At 52.9% G+C, this 22,550-nt stretch overlaps 1 protein-coding gene and 1 long non-coding RNA gene across 4 annotated transcripts in view; one reads left to right on the forward strand and one right to left on the reverse strand.

Moving 5' to 3' along the window:
• Nucleotides 1-1,576: 1,576 nt before the first annotated feature.
• Nucleotides 1,577-6,721, reverse strand: ZNF703 (zinc finger protein 703). Its single transcript, XM_004758313.2, has 2 exons — nt 5,534-6,721; nt 1,577-4,517 (listed from the first exon to the last, which is right to left on the reverse strand). Exons 1-2 carry the CDS (start codon nt 5,774-5,776, stop codon nt 2,988-2,990), a joined length of 1,773 nt encoding a protein of 590 aa, XP_004758370.2. The 5' UTR covers nt 5,777-6,721; the 3' UTR covers nt 1,577-2,987.
• A 13,175-nt stretch (nt 6,722-19,896) lies between these two features.
• Nucleotides 19,897-22,550, forward strand: part of LOC106006441 — a 40,104-nt gene continuing 37,450 nt past the window's right edge. Inside the window, exon 1 of one of the 3 annotated variants that reach the window (XR_001180475.2) lies at nt 19,897-20,174. This is a non-coding gene — a long non-coding RNA (uncharacterized LOC106006441). Of the gene's footprint in view, nt 20,792-22,550 lie in introns of all 3 variants that reach the window. The other 2 variants (XR_006604084.1, XR_006604083.1) reach the window with 2 other exon arrangements.

The raw sequence follows: 22,550 nt of genomic DNA on the forward strand, positions 1-22,550 counted from the left end.
AAACCAAAGCAACTCGTAACATTTCAGGCCTTTTAAACATTGGGGCCAATTCGAACCTGAAGAACACTGAGAATGATGATTCCCCAGGAACACCCTGACATGGTCCCAGGGCTGCTTCTCCAGCCCATTCTCCTGCCCTTCTCCCTGACTCCCCCTGCGGCCCCCACGTGCCCAAAGACACCAGCAGCCCAGGTCCCAACCCTGGGACACACGTAAGTTCTTATGGCGGTCAGCACTGATATTTTCTGCAGAAGCCGCCTGAGGTTCTCTTGACTAATGAAGGAATTTTGGCCAGAAACAAAGATATAGTGGCAAAACTTCAAAAACCCCTAATCCAACTCCCCTACAAAAGCATCTGACATTGAGGTTTTGTCAAGTCCCCAGACCCTCCCTGATTCTCCAGGGGAGTGTGGTGTGGCCTCAAACCACCCGGCGGGGCGGAGAGCGCATCCCTCCCACCCGCCCTTCCGCACTTGACCTCGGATCTACCCACGTTTCAGAGACGCGCGGTTCGAGGAGCACCAATTGCCCTGTAAGTCGCAATCCTCACAGAAAAAGCCAAGTAAAACAGCAGCACAACAACAGATCCGGAAGCGGCACGGGGCGGACACCGAGGAGAGCCGCCAGGAGGGGGCGAGGGAGCCCACTGTGAAGTGCGCCCAACAGGTGGCCTGGAGTGTCCCAGGCGCTGGAGGCCGAGAGCCCCTGCGGCCTAGCCCGGTGCGCCCCGAAGCCCGCGGCCTTGGCCCCTCACTGCCCAAGGTGGACGTGCAGGAGGTCGGTCCTCTCCTCTGGGCGCGCCGAACCCCCGCGCCTTGGGGAGGTGCTCGGCCCTGGTCCCAGCTTCCTGATAAACGGCGCCCCATCCTCAGGAGGGTGGAGGCCCGAGGATGCCCAAGCTGGGTCAGCCGTGTGAGCTCAAGACGACAGGGCCCGAGAGTGGCTTCAAAGTCCCGAGTAATCACCGCGCCTTCTCAGCAAAACCCAAACCCTGTCCAGAGAAGTCTCTGTCGGCGCAAATGGCCGGGGTCGACAACCCAGCGCTGGCCATGGGGAGCTCCCAAGCCTTGCAAAGCACCAGTCTCAGCAGGGGCATTTACTCTTTGTTGTCAAGGTGTATGAAAGGCAGTCGAGAAAAGGAAATTACTCGCCTTTCCAGTGGAAAGCGCAGAAGGCGTCGTCGGGGCTGGCGCTCGTCACTCGTCTTTCTGCCACTAGGTGGTTCCTTTCTCAGATCCTAGTACCTCTAGGCCCAGAGGAAAAACCGCATTTACACACTCCCTCCACCCTGTCCCCAGGAAATGTCAAGGACTACGAAGGGAGCCTAGGAGCTAAATAACCGTTGGGGGGGGAAAAACCATAAAGGCGGTTTTATGTTATTTGTAATGCGTTGGCAGAAGTTTTGTGTTTTTTTCCTACCCCCATCCCCACCCCCCTTCTTGAGGAAGGCATTAAACTCGACCTTGAACGGAAATCTCAGAAGGAAACCATAAGGTATTTAAACAAGAATAAAAGAAGGACATCTCAGGTGTCTGGAAATGGGACAGTGGGTAGGCAAGAGAGAAAGACACCACGGTGTGAATATAGCCAAGTATTCCATTTATTAACAAAATAAGTCTTACCAAGGGAGAGCTCTATCCATCCCAAACAGGCCCCACAGCCCCCCACACTGCTGCACAAGACCAGGAGGGAGGGAAGGTGTGGGGAGAAGACCCAGGGGTCGGAGTCTTCCATCCCAGTCACTGAGGGAGCCCACGGAAGCCGATGGCCAACTTTGGGGATTCTGTTGGGTCAGGCCTGGGAGGGGGTGATGGGGCTACTGTGATCCGTGTACTCCCGGGCTCCCCAACTGTCCCCCAATGGAGCTACCGAGGTTGTACTGCCCTCTGATATTGCCACTGGTCTGCTTTGGAGGGATCTAGCAAGAATCACTGACCATACCCTTACCACCAGGGGACCACTGCCCCCCACGCCCAAAAGAGAATAAAACAGGACTACCAATGCACTTTGCAAAATATTAAGAGCAAAGTTTCACCAGCAGGGCCTCCTAGGACTTTTAACTGAGTGAGAGAAGCCCTACAGGTCCCCCACCAGCAGGCCGTGTGACTACCGGGTGTTTGGGGCCATGAGAAGTCTGGAAGGTAGAAAGGCTGTCAGAGGCCGCTTGGGTCTCTCACAGGGGAGCCTGCTGGTGGGGTCAGGGCTCTTAGTGCTTACAGCAAGACAGAGGAGCAAGGCTCTAATTTTGGGGGCCAGGGTGCAGACCAAGGACCCCAGAAGAAGAGGGTTGCAGGGGACGAGTCACAGAGCAGAGTTCTGGGTCAACAGAACACAAGACCTCTTGCCACCAAGGCGGATCCCTGCATCCCTGCAAACGAGTTACAAAAAATATCTCCTCTCTGTTAATTGTACAAAGGATAAAACAGAATCTCAAATGTAAGGAAACAAGAAGAAATGAAGGGGAAAGAGGGGGAAAAGAGAAGGGGGAAATGTAGTCTTAACGGTTAGGAAGCATGCAAGAAACTCCCCAGGAAGGGAAAACAAATAGAAGAACCCCAGAACCCCAACTCTCCCTCCTCCCCCTAAAACCAAACCAATCAAAAAAAGAAAGAAAAAAAAAAAAAGAAAAAGGAAAAAAAGAACCTTACATCTAAGAAAAAGAACAAAAATAAAGGAAGAGGGGTGGGAAACATGTAGTTACTTGTGTGATTAATATTATTATTTGGGGAACACAGACTTTTTGCATACCATTGACTCGTGTGGGCCGTTAATGCACTTATATTCCCAGCTTGTAAGCTAACATTATAGTAAATAAATACACAGTCCGGTGGGGAGGGTCTGGGCCGGGGGGGGGGGGGGGGGGGGGGGGGGGGGGGGATCCTGGCAGGGACAAGCAGAAGTGGAGGTTGCGGCGGCGGTGAGGGGGGAACAGGGTTGGTGGGGTAGGGAGAAAGGAGAAGAGGGTTGGGTAGGAGCAAGAGCTGTAGTTACTGGTATCCCAGTGCGGAGGCTGAGGCTAGTCTCTGTCCGTACAGCGCATACGGTGAGTAGTAGGGTCCGGCTGTGGGGAGGGAGGGCACGGCCAGGCCCCCGGCTGTGGATAAGTGGCTCTTGCCATAGGGGTGGTACCGGCTTAGCCCCAAAGTGTGTGGACTCCGCAATGACAGCGACCCGGGGCTTCCCGGGGCGGTGGGCGGGGGGAGGTGCAGGTGGCAGGAGGCTGCCGCTGCGGCGGCTGCGGCGGCGCTTCCCAGGCCCGAAGCCCCGGGGTAGGCGGCCAGAAGTTTCTCCGCGCCCGGCAGGGCCGTGTGAGTCCGTAGGTGGCTGAGCAGCTCCTCCGAGGTGGCGAAGCGCTTGTCACACGGCCCGCTGGCCGCCACCCAGTTGCAGCTGTGCGGCAGCGGTTCGTTCTGCAGCATGAAGCCGTAGGTGTAGAGCGGGTGGCCGGGAAGCGCGGCCTGGGCGGCGCTGGACGAGAGCGCAGCGGGCTGCAGCGGGTGCCCGGGGTATACCAGCGGGTATCCCCCCGCCTTCAGGCTGGGCCCTGCGGGGTCATGCGCGCTGCAAGTGGAGCAGCTGGAGCCACCGAGGTGCGAGGCGCTGTGGTAACCTCCCAGGCAGTAGGGGTCGCGGCATAATCCCTGCAGGAACGAGGGCGGGGAGGCCCCGGTGAGCGGGCTGGAGCTGGGGGGCTTGCCCGGTGGCAGGCCCAGGCCCCCCGACAGCTGGCCTCCTACGAGGCCGGACTTGCTAGGATCCAGGCCAGGCACGAACTGGGACGGGTAGCCGGCGTAAGCGCCCACGATGGAGCCGTGGTAGCCGATGCTGGAGGGTGGCAGCGGGAACACGGAGTGGCCCGGTTTGTAGGGGGACACCGGCGCCACGTGGCCGGTCCCCACCAGCGCCGAGGGCGGCTCGGACTTGCGCCCGGAGGACCCAGCCTCCGCGCCACCCCCATGGGCGCTGGGCTCCCCACCGCTGCCTCGGCTCACTGCCGCAGCCTCCGGGCTGGGCTTGGGCTCCTGGTCTTTCTTGTCCAGGTCCCCGCCGCCACCCCCACCGCCGTTCTTGCAGTCAGAGTGGTGCGGGGAGCCGCCCCGGGAGCCACCAGGCGACGACGACGACGACGCAGAGACCGGCGCTCCATGCGGGGGAAAGGGCGTGCAGGCGGCGCTGGGGACCCTGAAGCCCGCCTTGTCTCCCGGAGACAGGGAGGATGAGGAAGAGGTGGAGGACACCGAGGAGGATCCGCTGTCTTTACGGGAGTCGGCGCCGCCGGTGCCCTTGGAGTAGGGCTTGAAGCTGGACTTGTCCTCTGCAGGGGAGTCCCCCAGCTGCTTGAGGGCCGCAGACGCGGAGGCAGCTCCCGCGGCGGTGCGGCCAGGGTCCTTTTCGGCTCCCAGCCCGTTGGCCGCCGCTGCTACCGAGTTGAGCTTGGACGAGGGCGGTGGGTCCGGCTTGCCGATCTGCGAGCAAGTCTGGGCCAGCAGCGCCAATGGACTCTTCTTGGCGTCCAGCTGTGGGAGACAGCGGCAACGGAAGGGAGAAGGGGGTGAGACCACCAAACCGACGGAGCAAGCGGGGTGTCTGGGGAGCCGGGTGGGCACGGGGTCTCCCGGCGGCGGTGCGACGGGGCGGGAAGGCCTGGGGGAGAGGGTCTGAGAGCAAGGCCCTCAGAGAGCAAGGCGGGAGGGGCGGCGCAGTAGTGTGGAACTGCGCTCGCAGAGCCCGAGTGGGATCCCTCATTCCACTGGGTCCCAGAGTGCGGCACAGGCCTGGGCAAATGGGGCAGTGGAAGCTGTCCACCAGAGGCCGCCGCGGGTGCAGGTGACCCGTCTGGAGTCGGGGCTGGGGGAGGGGCTGTGATCGCCCCCTACCTTCTAATCTCCCCCTCCCCTGTGTCCAGGAGAAAACTTATTACTTCAGTTTGGGGAACTTCGCTTGGGACGGGTTTCTGGCGGTGGCGCCGCGAGGTAGGAGCCGGGAGAAACGCATTCGAAAGCCAGGGCGGCCGCGGGCGCTCTCCTAGTGGCCCCTCCCCCCCGGGGAGGGCACCCAGGGCGGTGGGAGGAAGAAAGACCTGGGATCGGGAGTGCCGGGGCGTAGAGCGCTCTAACCGGATGGGACAGAGGCGGAGTGGGACGGGGGCGATCCGGACCCAAAGAGCCCACACCGGTGTGTGTGTTGGGGGGCGGGGGCAAGAAAGGCCCAGGAGAGATCGTCTCTCGTCTGGAAACTGGGTGTCAGAGGAAAAGTAAAGGACCCAGTGGAGACTCCCAAGAGCAAACCCAATCCGAGAGAAAACACGTAGTTCCGAAAGGCGAGTGTGGAAGGCGAACCTTCCACGGAAAAGCCTGAGGAGAACCCGGTGGTCTCCGATCCCTGTTCCCTCGGTTCCTCCTCACCCGGTCCACCGGCGCGGCCAGACCTGGGCGTCGCACCGAGCCCCGGGACGCAGGGAGTGGGGCCGCGGGCCCGGCAGTGGTGGGCGGAATGGGGCCGGCGCTGGGCGGGCAGCGACCAGGAGACTGACCTCAATGGGGCTGACGGGAGTGGAGGACAGCGGCTGCAGGTACTCCGGGTGCAGGAGGTGGCCGGTGTGAGCGCTCAGCATCTTCAGGACCCTGATAGGGAGCCGGTTCGCCTGGCGCAGGGGGTCCGCCGGGGGCAAGAGGGACACCGCCGCCGGCACCGCCGGCCTCTTCCCACCGCCGCCGCTGCCGCTGCCGCTGCTTTCGGGTGTCCTTGGGTTAGATCCAGCGGGCGAATCGCTCATTTGGAGGAGGCAGCGCCACTGGGGGGGCGGGGAGGGAGGGGGAGCACCGGGGAGGCGAGCTCCCGGGGCGGGTGGGCTCGCTCCGCAGCGTCGAGCGCGGTGCAGCAGTCGCTGCGCCTCCACCCCTCCTCCACCGACGCCGCCGCCGCCGCCGCCGCTAGTCCCGGCGAGCAACACAAAAACCTTCGCCTTCTCGGAGCCGCACGTCAAATAGCCGCGATCGGCAGCCACACTTCAAAGGGATCGCCGCGCCCGCCCAATCGCAGCTCTCGCCGGGACCCCGGGGCGGGGAGAGCGGCGGGCGGAGGCCGGCGCCGCCGGTGGGAGGGGAGAGCCTTAAAGGGGCCTCGCCCGCGCGCCGGCGCCGCCTCGGCCTCCACCACCCGCCGTACTCCTCCCCTCCCCCCAGCTGGGCCGCCCTTGCCCCGGGGTCCCATAGAGGACGGGACTTGTCCCGGACCCTGGGCTCCGCGCCCTATCCCCCGCTGGCTTTCCTCTCTCCCCTCTCATTTCACGCCGCCGGAGGTGGTGCTGGCCCGGTCAGTCACCCGCCAGCCGAGTGTGCCTGGGGTGGGGCGGATGGGGGGGTAGGGGCGAGAGGCGCTGGCTCTGCTGCTGCGGAGTCCCAGCCTCTCCTGGAGGCCGCCTGGGGGCGGGCCACGCCTCCAGAGCGCCAACCTAGCTCGGGCCCTGCTCCGGCTCTGCTCCCGCGCAGCTCCGGCTCTGCTCCCGTCCAGCTTTCTTTCCCTAATTGGCTTCTCCCTGGTGTGCTCACGTGGAAGCGCCCGAGCCTTGGAGGCGTCCACGGCTCTCGGGACGCGGCGTCGCCGCTCCAACTATTTTGAGCCTGTTCTGTCCGAAGCCTGCAAGTTTGAGGACTCCCTTCCGGGGTGAGATGGTCGCGACGTAGCGCGGTGTCCCAAGCTGTGCCCACCGCCCGGATGCGCCTGGCGCGCGCTGCCTGCGCATTGATTTATAGGTTCGGTCTTGGGTGTGTTTCAGGTTTCTTACAGAGTCTGTTTAGAGGAGCGCGGTTGCCTCCCTGCAGCGCGCCTTTGAGGGGGGCGTAGCCAGGATCACTGGAGAGGCCAGTATACCCGGGCGCGGGGGTTGGGGGGAATCTCTACGTGCTGCGCGTGGATACAAACTCCAGAGATGCGCCTTTCCATTCCCATCTTTTCTTCTGGTGGGGGGAAATGCACTAGCTTTTCCCAGGGAAATTTTGGAATAAAAACTTTTTGTTAAAAACAACAATACCCCCCCCCCCCACACACACACCTTTTAGATTAAGTGTGTATTGCCGGTTGCGCGCTTGGCAGAGATTTTACATAGTCATAAGTACTGACATTAAAGTTCCCGGTTGGCGGATCGTCAGAAGGTGAAGCTGGTCCTTTGTGCGCCGGCCTCTAGGGAGACCACTTTTCCGTGCTCTCAGCGGCCAGTGGAGGCGCGCTGGTGTCATTGCCTGCCTCCCAGTACCACTTTCCCAGACCCAATCCATCACACTGATTGTCAGGCCTGTCACTTGGGGCCTATTGCTCCGGGACTACCCATCCCTGACTCTGCCGCGTTGATCTACGCCTTGAAACAACATGAGAACCCGAGATGGGGATAGGTGATTTCAAAGGGGTTCTCCAAACGGAAAGAAATAACCATCACGGAAATAACAAATAGCAATCCCGTACATTTATCATGCTCACTAAAGGAGACAGCAGGCACCATTCCCAGGCCATATCAATCATACACTAAACTAAATGTACTCCCTGCATCTTTGCTGGTTTTTTTTTGGGTACTATGCATAGACCTCTTAGAAATTACACAGGCTCTGCCTACCCCAGTTTTAATCCTGGTAAAGCCAGGTTGAAACCAATGCTAAGGGATGACAGGGAGGCTGGGAGGTGTCTTCCATATTGCAGCAAGAGGGGTACAAGAGAGGGGGTAATCCCATCTATGTGGTGGTCTCTATGCCCCTCCTTCTCGTGCCAACCTCCGTGCTTTCTGACTTTGCTGCTACTGCCAGCACCACATTTGAAAGTCCATTGCAGGGCTCCTGCGAGCTACAAGCCTATTTGGCCTTGGGGAAATTGCTTCCTAGACAGAGAACAGAAGAAAGCCTTACGGACTGGGAAAGTGTGGGCCTCTATAGGCACCCTGGAGAAGGACTAGCCGGGAAGAGAGGAGACCCAAGAGGCAGAGAGAGATGAAAGACTCCTTCTTGATTATTGTAACCAGCCCAGCTGTGAGAGCCAACCAAAAAAATCCTTCCAGGACCCAAGCAGATGTGTGTTAGGGATGATTAATGGGAAATCAGCTGGGAACAAAGAGGAGGGGAGAGAGAAGACGAATTTGGAAGGAAAAGAGGGGTAGGAGGCAACAGAGAGGAGAGAGGGGAGATGAAGAGAGGGTGACAGAATATTTAGAGGAAAAGAGAAGAAAAAGGTAATGAATGATTGAAAGAAAAGGAGAAAGGAGGGGATGATGGTAGAATGGGCAGGCTCTGGATAGAAGGTAAGCAATTTGCCTCAGTAGTATTATATTGTCCTTACACACACACACACCCACTCACCCACCCACACACCCACATTCTTAGCTCACAGCAGTGATCACCGATAGGAACAGTGGAAGCCTTGACTGCACTGAGGCCAGAACCGGCCTCTTTCCCCTCTCCTGGAAAGTGCCAGTAAGGGAATGGGATACCTTTCCTTTCAGGGTGCTGGTGAGAGCAGCAGCGCTCTTCTGGCTGAATCCATCCAATGGCCTTAGGAGAAAAGATGGGATACCAGACTTAGCCAGGCCAGAGGCCTGATTAAACCACGACTAGACGACGATTACAATTGCTATTCGACCTTCACTTAGCTGAAGAGCTAACCTATAGAGTCCTAACTGGGGCCCTCCTCCCCGTGGCGCAGAGCAAGGTCAGTGTTCAGAGGAATGGCTTGCCACCTGGGAGAGAATAAGGATCAGTATTCAGCTGGGCCTTATTTACTGCAGGTTAGTGGTGCGCAGAGCATGGCGCTGTACGGATGAGGTTGAAAAGCCCACGCAAGATGTTGTACAGGGCCTACGGCCCATGGCCTGGCCTTGCAGAAAAGTGGCAGATATGGGGCGCCTGGGTGTCTCAGCGGTTAAGTATCTGCCTTCAGCTCAGGTCAGGGTCCCAGGGTCCTAGGATTGAGCCCCGCATCCGGCTCCCTGCTCTGTGGGGAGCCTGTGTCTTCCTCTTCCTCTGCCTGTTGCTCTTCCTGCTTGTGCTCTCTCTCTCTCTCTCTCTCTCAAATAAATAAATAAATAAAAAGAAAAGTGGCAGATGTGTGGTTAAGGAGCCTCCCTCTCTCTAGGACCTGCTCAGCTTGCTCTGGGTGCAAGCAGCCCCATTAAGACAGGACAGAGTGGAGGCTGCTGGAGGATGCCCTGTGCCATTCCATGTGTCAGACACTCCACAAGCCTTAGGTGTTCTTCTCTCCCATTTCCAGCTGAAGAGAGTGAGGCTGGAGAGGTTAGTCCCTTCCCCAAGTCCTTGACTGGTGAGTGGTGGAGTGGTTGCATGGAATCAGGTCTCTCAGAACCAGGCCTTTGAACCATGCTGTTCCCGTGGGTCTGGGCCCAGACAAGTCAACCTCCCTTTCCTTTTCCCCATGTGTGAGGTATAAGAATGACCTCCAAGGGTCAGGAGGCTGGAAGCAGACAATGTGTGTTCACATGTTCAGCCCTTGGTGCAAGGGGAGTCCCAGGTCAGTGAGGGCTGTGATATGTGCATCCTGCATCCGTGGGGCTGGCGTCCCAAGACCAGTCATGGCAGTAACAGCGTCCGGAGCCACTCAGCACTGGGGACCGCCCGCCCTCAAGACCCAATCTGTCGGGGCACCTGGGTGGCTCAGTGGGTTAGGCCGCTGCCTTCGGCTCAGGTCATGATCTCAGGGTCCTGGGATCGAGTCCCGCATCGGGCTCTCTGCTCAGCAGGGAGCCTGCTTCCCTCTCTCTCTCTCTGCCTGCCTCTCCGACTACTTGTGATTTCTCTCTGTCAAATAAATAAATAAAATCTAAAAAAAAAAAAAATACCCAATCTGTCCCCAGATTCCACCAGAAATGAGAGTATCCCTCACCCCAGCCTCCAGTCAAAATGAGTCTCTTTAAAAGAAATGCCCCCCCAATCCCCCCAAGCCCTCCGGAAAATCCTTTAGGAAATGCTGAATATTTATAGATTTTTTTTCACTACTTGCATTTACATAAAATTCGCCACCCAGGAGAAAATGCCTGAGTCAGGCTGAGAGCTGGAGGTGGTGGATTTGTTGTGTGGGGTTAATGTGGAGTTTTAAAAGTCCTCGCAGAAGCAGAATTGCCTGAATGATCGCCTCTCTCTGCATAACACTCAAACCCTAATGGCAACAACATGAAATAATATCTCACTGGGTAACTATTTACATTTTTTTTTTTTTTTTTTTTTTACAAGCTATAAGAACTCTGAAAAGTCTGCCTCACAGAGAACTTGGTTTTCCTCCCTGGCGCTTAATATCTTTCAGCGGCTGGCAATTACTGCCTTGGCCAGGAGCCCTGATTTAGAGCACCGCGCTCAGGGCCCTGGGAGGCCACTTCCTTTGCCTGCCCCATCCCTATCCCCAGCTTCAGACACAGCCCGGGCAGGAAAGGGCCCGAGGGGCAAGAACAGCTAGCCTGGCAGGGAGCCTGCGCGACCAGCTCCCTCCTCTGCGCTCTCCCGTCATCCCGTGTCCTATAATTACACTTATCACTCAGTATCTGCCCTCCTTTGTTTACTTGTCCATTGCTCCCATTGGACTGTGACTGCTTCTCATTGTCCGCTGCCTCTTTGTATTCTTAACCGCTTAGCAATAGCTTCCCGGGAGCCAGGGCCAAGAGCCAAGCACCGCGCTGCAAGCACTTTCCGCTTAATCCTAATCCTTACAGAAGCTTGCAGAGATGGGTCCTCTCTTACCCCATTTCGTGGCCAAGGACGTGGCAGTTCAGTCACTTGCCCAAAGTCCCAGCTCCTGAGATGTGGGCCTGGGATGTGAATCTAGGCCGTCTGAGTGTCGTAAGTAAATGTTTGTTGCTGAATAAAGGAGAATTTTACCTGTTGGGTGCTGTTTGTTTATGTCTCATCTCACTGGCATCCCAAGAAGGTTCAAGGTGGATAACTTGGTGTTTTTCAAAAACGTCAACTGTATAAACATATGAAAGGATCGTTCCCCAAATCTGTGTCTCCGTGTTCATCCTTCCTCCAACCCCTCCACCTGCCCCCCCATGCACCCCCCCACCCCCACCGCAGCAATTTTCTGAGTTATTTTGGGCAGGTGTTTTCATCCCTTTGGACACTGGAAGTTTTATGGGGGAGCCTGAAGTCACAGAGTGAATTGCTGGCAGAGCCCCCTCCCCCCTCAACCCCGTTCTCCTATCAGGGTCCATTGCAGTGTAGAGGGGAGGTAACTCCTTTTGATAAAAGAAAGAGGAATTAACTGCTTTTCCTCCCTCTAGAATTTCCTTTGGAGATGTGGTGGGAAGGAATGGACGAAAGGAAATGCAGGCAGGAGCTTATCTTCAAGCCCTGGTGTTTGATCCCGGTCCTTGAGCAGGGTGCTTTGAAGAAGTGGTTTCATTTATCTCCTATCAGCCCCAGGGAGATAGGAGAGCTGGCCTGGGAGAGCTGTGGGAGTCCCTGTGCTTCCGATGCTCTGATGCTCTTCCCCTCTCCTCTGCCCTGCCCCTTACGCCCCATACATCAGCCTCAGCCCTGGGTATTACCCCTTGACTTCATCGTTCCTTTGGGCCTTCAAATTCTTTAGGCATTCCTCTTCAATTGCAAATACTGCTGGGAGGAATCCTATGTTAATAGTCAGCCAATGTCTCAGTTATGATTAGCAGACATGGAGAGTGTCACCCAGGGCGATAATAACATTTCCTGATCACTTAGTGTGTGCCAGACGCTGTTCTGAGCTCCTTGCATGTGATAACTAATTTAGGTGGGCACCTATCGTGCCTGTGTGAAAGGTGAGGTGCCTCTGAGGCCCAGAGCTGTGAAGTAACTTGTCCAAGGTACACAGCTAGAACTTGGCAGAAGCAGGATTCGAACCCAACTAATTGTTTCCTGAGCCAGTCAACTGTGTGCAGGACTGAGGGAGCTCTAGCTGTGAGAAGCTGTAAACAAATGACTTAAATTGTTTTCCAGAGCACTGGTCTTCTCAATCAGGATTTCCCTTTCATCCCTAGGAAGGACAAGATGGTGGAGAAGAAGTGGAGGCAGAGGAAGAAGTGAGGGGAACATTCATTTAATTAATGAAACTGGATTGAATTAATTCATTCAATGACTGTTTTATTGACCACTTGGTAGGCACAGGCCTGAGGTGATCCCAAGGTGGGTGAGGACCAGAGCAAGCCAGCAGGCACATTCCACAGCTGCTGAAAGGCAGGGCAGCCCTTTATTCCTTTGAAGTGAAGGATCTGTATGCTTCTTTTGCAGATCAAAAAAAAAAAAAAAAAAAAAAAAAAGTCAGGAGGGCTAAACTTTAATTCTGCTTAGTGGCCTGTAGTATAGTTACCCACTGTTCTTAAGTGCATTTACTCAAAGTCAAATTGAGATCCACTAACATTTACTGAGCACCCTGTTGGCGTCAGTATAAACCATGGGAGGTGTGTTCAGGCTCTGTCTCTCCTTTAGGTATAGGGGAGTCCTGAAGGAGAGTGAAGGTCCTTGAAAGGGAAGGGGGGACTTTGTCTGCCCCCACGTCCTGCCCCTATACACTGAGCTTCTACGAGCTGGAACCTGTGTGCACCCCAGTCCCTCCAGAAGACCTCCCTTGGTAAGGGGCAGACTGAGAATGAAGTTTCTCTGATTCCCCCCTCCTGGCAGGTAAGCCTTTAAACTTGCCAAAAGCACACACCTCTCTGGGCTGGGCTTGCCACGGGCTGGCCTGTGCTGCTTCAGACTCATTTCAACGCAGCTGATTAGAGAAAAAGGGGAGAGCTGCTCCGGCAGTGGCTCAGTGATCACTGGTTGTATTCGATGAAACCAAATTCCAAGATGTCAGAACAATTTCAAGGAGTGTTTGTTTCCGTGGCTTTCTGCCAGCCTCTGCTCAGAGAAGGAAACCGAAGAGGCCAGGTCCCCACCGAGTCCTTGGCCAGCCAGAAGTATCCAACTCTAGCTGTCCGTTCAGAGTGGGGATTTACGTAATGAACTGCCTCTGAACGTGCTTTAAATTACTTTTTATTTTGTTGAAAAATTGTATTCATTTATTTATGACAAAGTGCATTCCCATGGCGCCAAATTCCAAAGCTATGAGAATGTACAGTGAAAATACCTCCCTCCTGCCAGCTCGTTTCTCTCCCCAGTGCACTGGGGCTGTGAGTTTATGGCCCATCTTTCCAGAGATCTTTCGTATATATATTAGCATATACGTGTATATTCTTTCTTTCTTTGATACACAGATGGTGACATATTAAAAAATCATTCTGCATTTGCTTTAAAAAAAAAAACTTAATATGTGTTGGAGATTGCCTCATATCTATTTATTTTTTAGTTTCTTGGCTTTGTTACACAGATGTGTCACAGTTTATATGACTGGTCCCCTCCTGGTGGACATTGGGATGCTTTTTCGTCTTGCTGATGCTGTGATTTACCAGATATGTGTATAAGGGTATATATAGGATATATATCATTTTCTGTGTGGGCTAATAGATTATAGGGTGATATTCTTAGGAGCACATGGGCAAAAACTCTATGTGTTCAAAACAAACTCCCTTTAAGATGGTTGGGAGGAGGTACTTGGGGTGAACTGGAAGTTCCCCCAGGAAACCTGGGGGACACCTCTGGGACCTTCTGGTCACATCATTTGGAGAACTTGAAAGGCTCATTTCCATCTTTGGAAGATGGAAATGAAAAACAAAACAAAAAACAAAACAAATAAACAAAACACGCACGCTTCTCATGACCCTGGCTTCACCCCTTCCAACCTTCTCCCTCATTTAGTAGGAAAAAAGGAGGAGAAGAATATTCAAGTCTGGCCTAAAAGAGTCCAAGATATTGGCAAGTACATCTTTTAATAAAGCCAACTTTCCAGTCAGTGAGCCCCAATAAGAACTCTGTAGCATCTAGACTTTACTGGTTTATGCTCACTGAAAGGCAAAGGTTTGTGTCAAAGACAATGCATGAAATGGTTTTGGTAGCATTAAGTCAAGGTTCATCGCCAGACCCAACCAGAAGGAGGCTTGTGAAGGATTGCAAGACATCGAATTATGAAATCAACACTTACTGTTAGTCACGTGCTCACCAAGATAGTTTTCATTTTATTTTTATTTTTGAAGAGGTATTACCTGTAAAATTCAAAGGTACGAAACATCACGCGTGTGCGATTTCTCAACAAGGCTTGCAGCTTTGCTTTGCTTTGCTCCCAGCAGGAGCTGTACTCCGGTCCTCTCACTTCTGGTCCTAGGCCTGGGCCTCTGAGTCAAAAGCTCACTTTTCCTTCGTAACCTTGACCCTGTGGCAATGGGAAGAACCATTGGGACCAGGCAGAGTGTTGATAAGCTCTTGGAATCAGGGTGGATTTACATTCCAGGATGTCTAAAGTAAAATTCTAACATCTTGAAGAACTTTCCTCAGGCATCCCGAAGCAACTCTCACATGTTTCCCAGGGCCTGTCATTGATAAGTTCAACACAACCGCTTTCTGCCAGGCTGTGTTCGTTTTTCTCATTAATTTCCTTAAATTAAGAAAAAAAAAAAGAACAAATGATTGAGTAAAACAAAAAACAAGCAAACAACGCAGACAGCCACAACCAGAAAAACCACAGTAGTTCAAAACCATGACGGTGTCGTTTTCCTGTTGTTCATTCCTGTCCTGAGGCAGGCCTGAAGGGGCTCTCAGGGGTCCCTCCCCTCTCTCAAAGCTGGGTGAAATTTTCACCACTGCAGTAAAAATGCATGATGACAATCATATTTGTGACAGGAGACATGTTTTAAAACAGTTGTTTTAAAACAACTGACAGAGTTGCAAGATGGAAAACGACAAGAAAGTGCGATTTTTTTTTTGGAGGGGGAGGGGCGGGCGGATAGGATGCTGGCAAAGGAGACCGGTATTTTCCTTATTAAAAGTTGGAATTCATCCTTTATTTCTGGAGTGAGTCAAGAAAAGCCTCAAGGAAGAAAACTGGGGTAGGGACATTGCATAAGGACAGGACTCGGAGGCCTGGACCATTGGGCTTGCTTGGGCTTGCCCTTGACCTGCTTCTTATTGGGCTTTCCAAAGACACAGTGCTGGTGCCATATGCAAGGGTACAGGCAGTGTAGGGGCCAGGAGAGAGCCAAGTTGTGCTCCCCAGCCCTACCTCTCCCTGTGTGATGTCTCCAATCAACTCAACAGGTGTCTGTGAAGCCCCAAGATCCCCACCCTGGACATGATGCTTGGCGGTCCCAGCAGAGGATCCAAGTCGGATACCCTTCAAATGGGGAGAGAACAGTATGGGCTTTTGTACAGACGGCTCTTTTCCTGTGGGTTTAGGGAAGAGAAATAAAATGTTCTCGCCTTTGTTTTAGGAGAAACCTCTTTCCTACGGCCAACGCTGGAAACTGTGATCTCCTTCTTACAGCTGTCCCTCCCTACACGTTTGGAGCAAGAATAACAGAAGCTGAGACCTTACCAGGGTTGATTCTGACCCTACAGGAGAGGAGAAACAGAGAGCAAACATGAAGAGCAAAGAAGGGAAAGTAGGGAGAAGTTCATTCTGACTTGGAAGAGAAAGTAGTTACTGCCCTCACTGTAAGAGTGAATTTTAAGGAAGTCTCTGGAGCTGAAGACAGGACTCAGGGCATGGAAAGGAATTGAAATACTCCAGGCACATCTTTTTGGAAGTTTTTTTGGGGTTTGTTTTTGGTTTTGCTTGGGGCCTACATGAGATGGGGAGCATTGAGGAGAAGAAGCTAAGTGTACTGAAGGATCTTTAACTCTTTCCTTCCTTGGTTTTTGGACCTGATCATGTTGACCTGGGATCCACTGGCTTTATTCAACCAGTTTTCCCTTTTTAGACTGGCAGTGATACAGGCCAGAAACCTGCTCATACCCGGTGGTAGGGCTGGGCTGCCTCTTGACCCTTCCGCCCAGACCTGGGCAGGATGCACAATTAAAAAAAAAACATTGACCACTTCTTCCTTGGGGACACTGATGCAGACCTTCTTAGAATACACTCACCACCTTAACCACTGTGCAAGCAAAGCAGGATATTGGTTTCTTCAACCCCGATGTGTTTTGCCAAATCAGAGTGTTAATACCCCTTCCTCCTGCTCTCTGTATGAATTGGATTACTTAAAGCATCTTTTAGAGACGTCAGCAGTTTAATAGAAGCAATAAGTCAGGGCTGCCCTTGTGTTTTATTTTTCTGCCAGTATTTAGTTAATTAAAGAATGCAAATTAAAACACCTTAATTTATATAATATCAATACCAACGCCTTAAAACATTTGGCATAACTGCTCTGGCACGTCCCTTACATAAACTCTTCAGAGCAGTGCTAATAAAAATGAAAAAAGGTTGTAAATCAAATTTAATTTATTCATCTTCTGTTTGGTACTAAAGCATATGCCAAACTCGTTATTTATGAGTGTGTCATAATAATAGGCATTTTTGTTGGTTGCAAATGACCAAAAAGGTTTCTCCCAGGGATGTGTGTTTTAATTGTCTCTAGGTGCAGCTGTTTTCTGGGCTCTGATCTCTAAGATTTATAATCTTACACCCCTATCTTCAGAAAACTAAAATAGATTTAGATATTGAAAAACATAACGAGCCTAAAAACATGGCAACATCCGCTCACAAAGACACCTGCCACCGACCGTATGTAGATAGACGTATGCGCCATCCGCCATCACCCGCCCTATGGAGGACGGATCTTCAGGTGAGATAAAAGGTTGGTGATTTATATCCGATTTCTTAAATATTCCATTAAGAGGATTATCTCCCAGGAGGCTCAGATACAGACAGCGTCGGAAGGGATTTGGTGCGCAGCTGCTTTCTTGGAAGCCTTGGAGATGAACTACACGTACGTGAATGGATCGCTGAACAACCATTTTCGTCTTTCCCCGTCTTTGTTGATATATTCTTTCTTTATCTGGTAGATCTGAGCATAGAATACATTTTATTCAATCTTGGAGGAAGAACAGTAGGCTCCATTCAGGGGTACTGAAGGATGGCGTGTTCTCCCTGCTTCCCGTGGCAAAGCTCCCCGTGCCCTGTGCAGGCGTCCTTCTCAAACTGCCTTGCTCACCTAGCTTTTGATGTGGGAGAGTTGAGAGAAGTTTTGGAAAAGCCCTCTCCACCCGGATCCCATCCTTTAAAATCCAAGCAAATTCACAAATATGACTCTCTAGCCAGCCCCTGGCCTCCCGACTTGGGAAGCAAAACCTCAGTATGATACTATGCCCTATTGTATCCATTATCTTTTAACGGGAGTATTATGAGCTGGACAGAAGAGGTAGAATACTGGGGTTCCTCATGTGGGGAAATGGTGGGCACAAGTGGCCAAGTGGCATCTTTTTGGGACCGAGGCAGGCGGTACCAAGGAGAGCCAGAGAATGTCCTAGAAAAGTTCACTGCCTCCAGCCCCCAGAACTTCCCAAGATCCTCTGCCTTTCCACTCTGTAGTTCTCGTTGGGCTATGGGAAAAAAGTCTGGTGTGACAGCTACCCCAGGTGTAGGGGCCTGCTGAGCTCTGACCTGCACTGGGACACCTAGCATCAGATTCTCTCTGGGGTAGCACTGGAGGGAGCACTGTGGGCAGTCCCTCAGGGTGTCCACATATACATTCCCACGTGCAGTCGTGGCCATATGCCCTCTCACTTTTTCTTGCTGCATGTCATCTTTAAAAGCTGATCATGACCTTTATATTTATTTATACCCCCCTACCGCCATAAAAGATATGAGGTCGCTTACAATTCAAATCGCAGATACAGTAGAACCTGAAGCCATTAACAGAAAAGTAACAAGATCAGAGCCAAGTACAAAGGAGGAGGGGGAGGAAGAAGCAGAGTTATTATACCAGAGGGGGAAGAAATTTAGATTAAGGAAAGCTAATGCAATTGAGAACAAAACCCAGCTCCTAACTCCCGGGGAGCGTGGTGGGCGACTGCCAGCTATTGTAATAACTGTAGATTACTGCACCTCAAAGGCAGGTTTTAAATGCCTGCCATGCCTGCGGAGGGTTCATTGCCCTGCGAGCTCAGTCAAGCTCCTTTAGCAATCCGAATCTCTGTTTCCTCGTCTGTAAAAAAGTGAGGACTAACTCACTCATCATGGGGCTTTTGTTAGAATACATTTCAACAAGAGCAGTAGCTTTCACTTAGATAGCTACTCTTCTAAGTGTTTTTATTTTCATTTAATTTTCTTTATTTGAGAGAGAGAGAGAGAGCATGAGCAAGGAGGAGAGGCAGAGGGAGACTGGGACACCCTACTGAGCAGGGAGTCCAACGTGGGGGGGGGGTGGGGGTAGGGGGGTGGGGTAGGGTCTTGATCCTAGGACTCTGGGATCATGACCTGAGTCAAAGGCAGACGCTTAACTGACTGAGCCACCCACACGCCCCTCTAAGGGTTTTATGTAGACATTTTAAACACTTTTAAACATCTCTGACATTGATAAAAAGCATTGTGTCACAGATTGTTTCACAGCCTTTTCTTCTTTCCTTGTGAGATCTAAAACTCTAGTGCATTGTGGATTAGATGACATAGGTTATTAACCCGTTCAGCCTTCACAATAACTTCACCAGGTAGGTGCTCTTTTTATCCCATTTTACAGATGAGGAAACGGAGGCATGCAAAATGGAAATGACCTCTCTGAAGGCTGTGTGGCTGGCAAGCAGTGGGGCTGGGAATGTGATCCCAGGCTATCTGACTTCACCCAGACACTATACTGCCTTTCGATAACCATTTCAGCAACAAGAGTTTCTGCAACATTTCAGCGTTGGTCACGGGGGATATAAGATGAGAAGATGCATACTTGTCCCTGGACTCCAGGGAGGACACCGACATGTAAACAGACCACGTCTTGTGGTATTCAGTCCATCAGTGGAAATCCGTCCAAGCCATAGAAGCCAGAAAGGGAAAGATGATTAGTTTCTCTGAAGCCTCTGTCCCAGGGCTCAGCTCTGTAGTAGCAACTACCCTTCCAGCAGGTCAGGAGAAACATGTGTTTTGTTGGCTTTGAGATGATAGGCAATGGACAACTTGAGGGAATGTGTTTGAGTAGAGAACACAATGCACAGGGGCTTCGCCTATGACCATTTCATACACGGATGCTGGAGGAGAGCTGGGGCAGCAGGTCTTAACGGCGCATCATGGTCTCAGGGAGCCTTGGAAGTGTCTTTTGGGGCAGAGACTAAGGGACACATTTGGCCTCCCAAAGGTAGGTGGGATGCTCTGTCCTTGGACACCCAGACCAGGAGGGTGGAGGGCCAGGGGAGGGCCCGAAAAGAGAAAACAAGGGAGGGAAACAAGATTAACCACTTACCTGGAGTAAGAAAAAGCAGCTTAAAAAGGAATGGGAGACAATAGTCTCTGGGATGCAGTGATATGCGGTGAAGGAAGGAGCTGATTTGGAGGGAGTTTGGGACATGGTTTATGTCTTAATGTCCCTGAATTTGGGATGCGATTTTGTCTCTTGGGAGCACATTATCCTTTGAGTCTCAGTTTTATCATCTGTCTAAATGGGCAAAAGGACAGCACACTTATTACCTCACACAGTTAAAAGACCAATTAATATAATAGAGGCGAAAGTGTGTTCCAAACTAAATAGTGCTATGCAAATGTGAGTTATTATTGTTGTCTTTCTAGTTATTATTGTTGTCTTTTCTAGTTATTATTGTTGTCTTTCTTGCTCTCTCATTTCCTTCCTGGCTATTTGAGCTGGGACGGGTCACTACAGGGGGAAGAAGAAGAAAACGCAGGGGAGGGACCTTGCCCACAGTCTTGGGCAGTCACTAAAGCGGCTTGACTTAGAACTTTTAGCTGGAGCCTCCCTCAAGGGGTCTCACAGAACCACCCCGCCCAGGGAGGACGCTTGGAGGCCCCACCCTTAGAGTTCAGGGACTCCGCCCCCTGGGTGGGTGGGGTCCCAGCCTCCGCGACTCCCGGGTCCCCTCGTCCTGGACGCCAGCCCGGGCGCAGCAGGTGAGCAGACGTCACCGGAGAGTCCTGGGCACGTCCTCCTCCCCGCCCAAGTCAAGTTCAGCAGCCAGGAAATCAGAACTTAACTACATAAAGCAAACAAACAAAACCAAAACAAATCCATTCTGACAGAACTTTCCCGATAAAGGACATTTCCTAATATTCCAAGCAGAGTGTTATGAAAGCCTCTTCTGGACCAAAGGAGAACGGGCTGGAAGTCCCGCTGGACCTTAGTCACGGAGGTCTGTGGCCCCTGCCCCTTCCCTGGAGGCCTGGCCTCCCAGGCCGAGGGTGCCCCGATCTGAAGGCGCGACAGGGGCAGCAGGGTGGCTGTCCGGGGACGGGACGGACCGGGTCACAGGCCACTCCGGGGACCGCAGACGCCGACTCCACCTTTTTCGGCCTTTCCCGAGAGGGGGCGAGGAAGGAGGAAGTGGGCGGAGGAAGGAGCGGGGTGCGGGGAGGCGGGAAGGGCCGAGCGGAGCGCGGGTTTGGGAAGGGGGAGGAAGTGAGGCGAGGGCGGAGGAGGTGGGAGCCGGGCGGCCCGGCGAGGGGCGGGGAGAGCGGGGCGGCCACCCGCGGCTCCCGGCCCTCGCCCTCCCGCGAGCCGCGCGGCCTGCCGAGCCGGGCCTGCCCCCCTTGGCAGCAGACAAAAGGCCATTTCTGAGTTACACCGAAAATGTGTTACTTTGCCAGAGGGCCGGGCCGGGTCCGCGGGGCCCAATCGCGGGCCGAGCCGAGCGTCCGCGGAGGGGGGCTGTCAGTCACCGGGCACCCTCGGTGCAAGGGGCCCCTTGTCAACTTCCCCTGCCTTTGAAGTGACTGGGATGGAGGTGCTCAATTAAAAGCCCATCAGTCTGTAAGTAAATCAACGCCTATCAGGCTTGTCACATCAAACAAACGATTATTACCCCAGCCCGCCCACCCCATTAATCTGGCTGCTCCTTCTTGACGGCTCAGGGTCAGGGCCCCGTAAATCCTGTCCTGGATTGCCGCCACCTGGATCGGGATGAAAGCGCCCGGCGCGGCGAGCCGCGCGCTCCGGCATTTCCCCGCCGCCCCGGGAGCGCGGGCGAGGCTGGGCGCTCCGGGTCCGGGGCCCCGAGGGGGGTGGGGGTGGGGAAGAGGTGTGCGGCGGGACGGACACGCCGAGATAGATCCACCGGGTGACCACGGCGCCCAGAAGTGGGGAGAGAGAGAGAGCCTGAGACGACAGGCTAAGATAGAAGTCACTGGATGGAGAGGCCCATGTGGTTGAGACAGGTGCCATAAAAACTCACCCAGAATGCTAAGAACGAATAGACGCCTTTAGAAGAGCGGGAGGTGTACTGGATGGCATTTCTGAGACACTGGGTTCTGAGTCTCAGGGAGTGAGCTGTTCCCCCAGCTCTCCTCTCATTCCCCCTGCTCCCGCACCCGCCCCGCCCCAAGTCACTTAGCGAAGGGAATGGTGGTGGGGAGGGGGGGCGGTGCAGAAGCTCAGGGGTTTTGCTAAGCGATGCCCTGGATCAGACATCAAAATACGTGCTGGTCAGAACTTGGTCTTTTGCAGTAAAAGGATATGAACGAACAAACTGGGCCGTAGTCTCCGGTTCTGATCACTCTTCTGAGCAAGTCGCTGAGAAACAATTTGTTCCAGAGCATTTCTGTTAGACTCTGTGGCTTGTTTTGTGGATTCTTTCTGCTCTGAGATCAAACTCTGGCATGCCCCCTCACTGCAGACCAGAAGGGATAGATGGGGTAGGGGGAAGAGGAGATGAAACAGATGTGTTGGGGGCTAGAAGGAGGAGCTGGTAGGAGGTGAAGAGCAGGGGAGGAGTCAGGAAGAAGGTCAAGCTTCCCACCCAGGAGAACAAGGCCTGCTTTTTCAAGGGCAGGAAAGAACAGTCTTTTCCTCAAATGGCTGTTCCAGAGCTACCCCAAGGCATAGCTCACTCTGAATGGTGATGTTTCATATTTAAGAAGGGCCATCACAGGCTTTCCCCATTGATAGAATGATATGCCAAAGAAATCAAGAAATGGAAGTGGAGCAGGAAAGACTGAAGAAGAGAACTTCCCCGACCCTATCATGGAGCTTGACGTCCAGCCTAGGCGACTTCTAACTAGACAAAGAAAATTCTGGAGAATGAAACAGGACCTCAACAGACACTATATACAAAAATCACTAAATGGATTAAAGATTGAAGACCTGAAACCTTAAAGCTCCTAGAAGAGAATGTAGGGAGTCTGCTCCATGACCTACATTTTTTTTTTTTTTATTTGACACCAAAAGTAAAGGCAATAAAAACTAAAATAAGCAAAGGGACTACATCAAACTAAAAAGCTTCTGCACAGCAAAGGGAACCACTAGTGAAACGAAAGGGCTCTCTACTGAATGGGAGAAAATATTTGCAAATCATTTATCTGATAAGAGGTTAATATCCAAAATGTATAAAGAATTCAGACAGCTTTATCACACACACACACACACACACATACACACACACCCCACACCAAACCAACAACAACAATAAAAAATCCCAAACTATCCAATTAAAAAATTGGCAGAGGAACTGAATAGATATTTTTCCAAAGAAGACAAACAAATGGACAAGGGGTACACGAAAAGATGCTCGGTG

Source organism: Mustela putorius, unplaced genomic scaffold, assembly GCF_011764305.1.
Source record: "Mustela putorius furo isolate JIRA1106 unplaced genomic scaffold, ASM1176430v1.1 tig00003976_pilon_pilon_pilon, whole genome shotgun sequence".
Taxonomy (NCBI): Eukaryota; Metazoa; Chordata; class Mammalia; order Carnivora; family Mustelidae; genus Mustela; species Mustela putorius.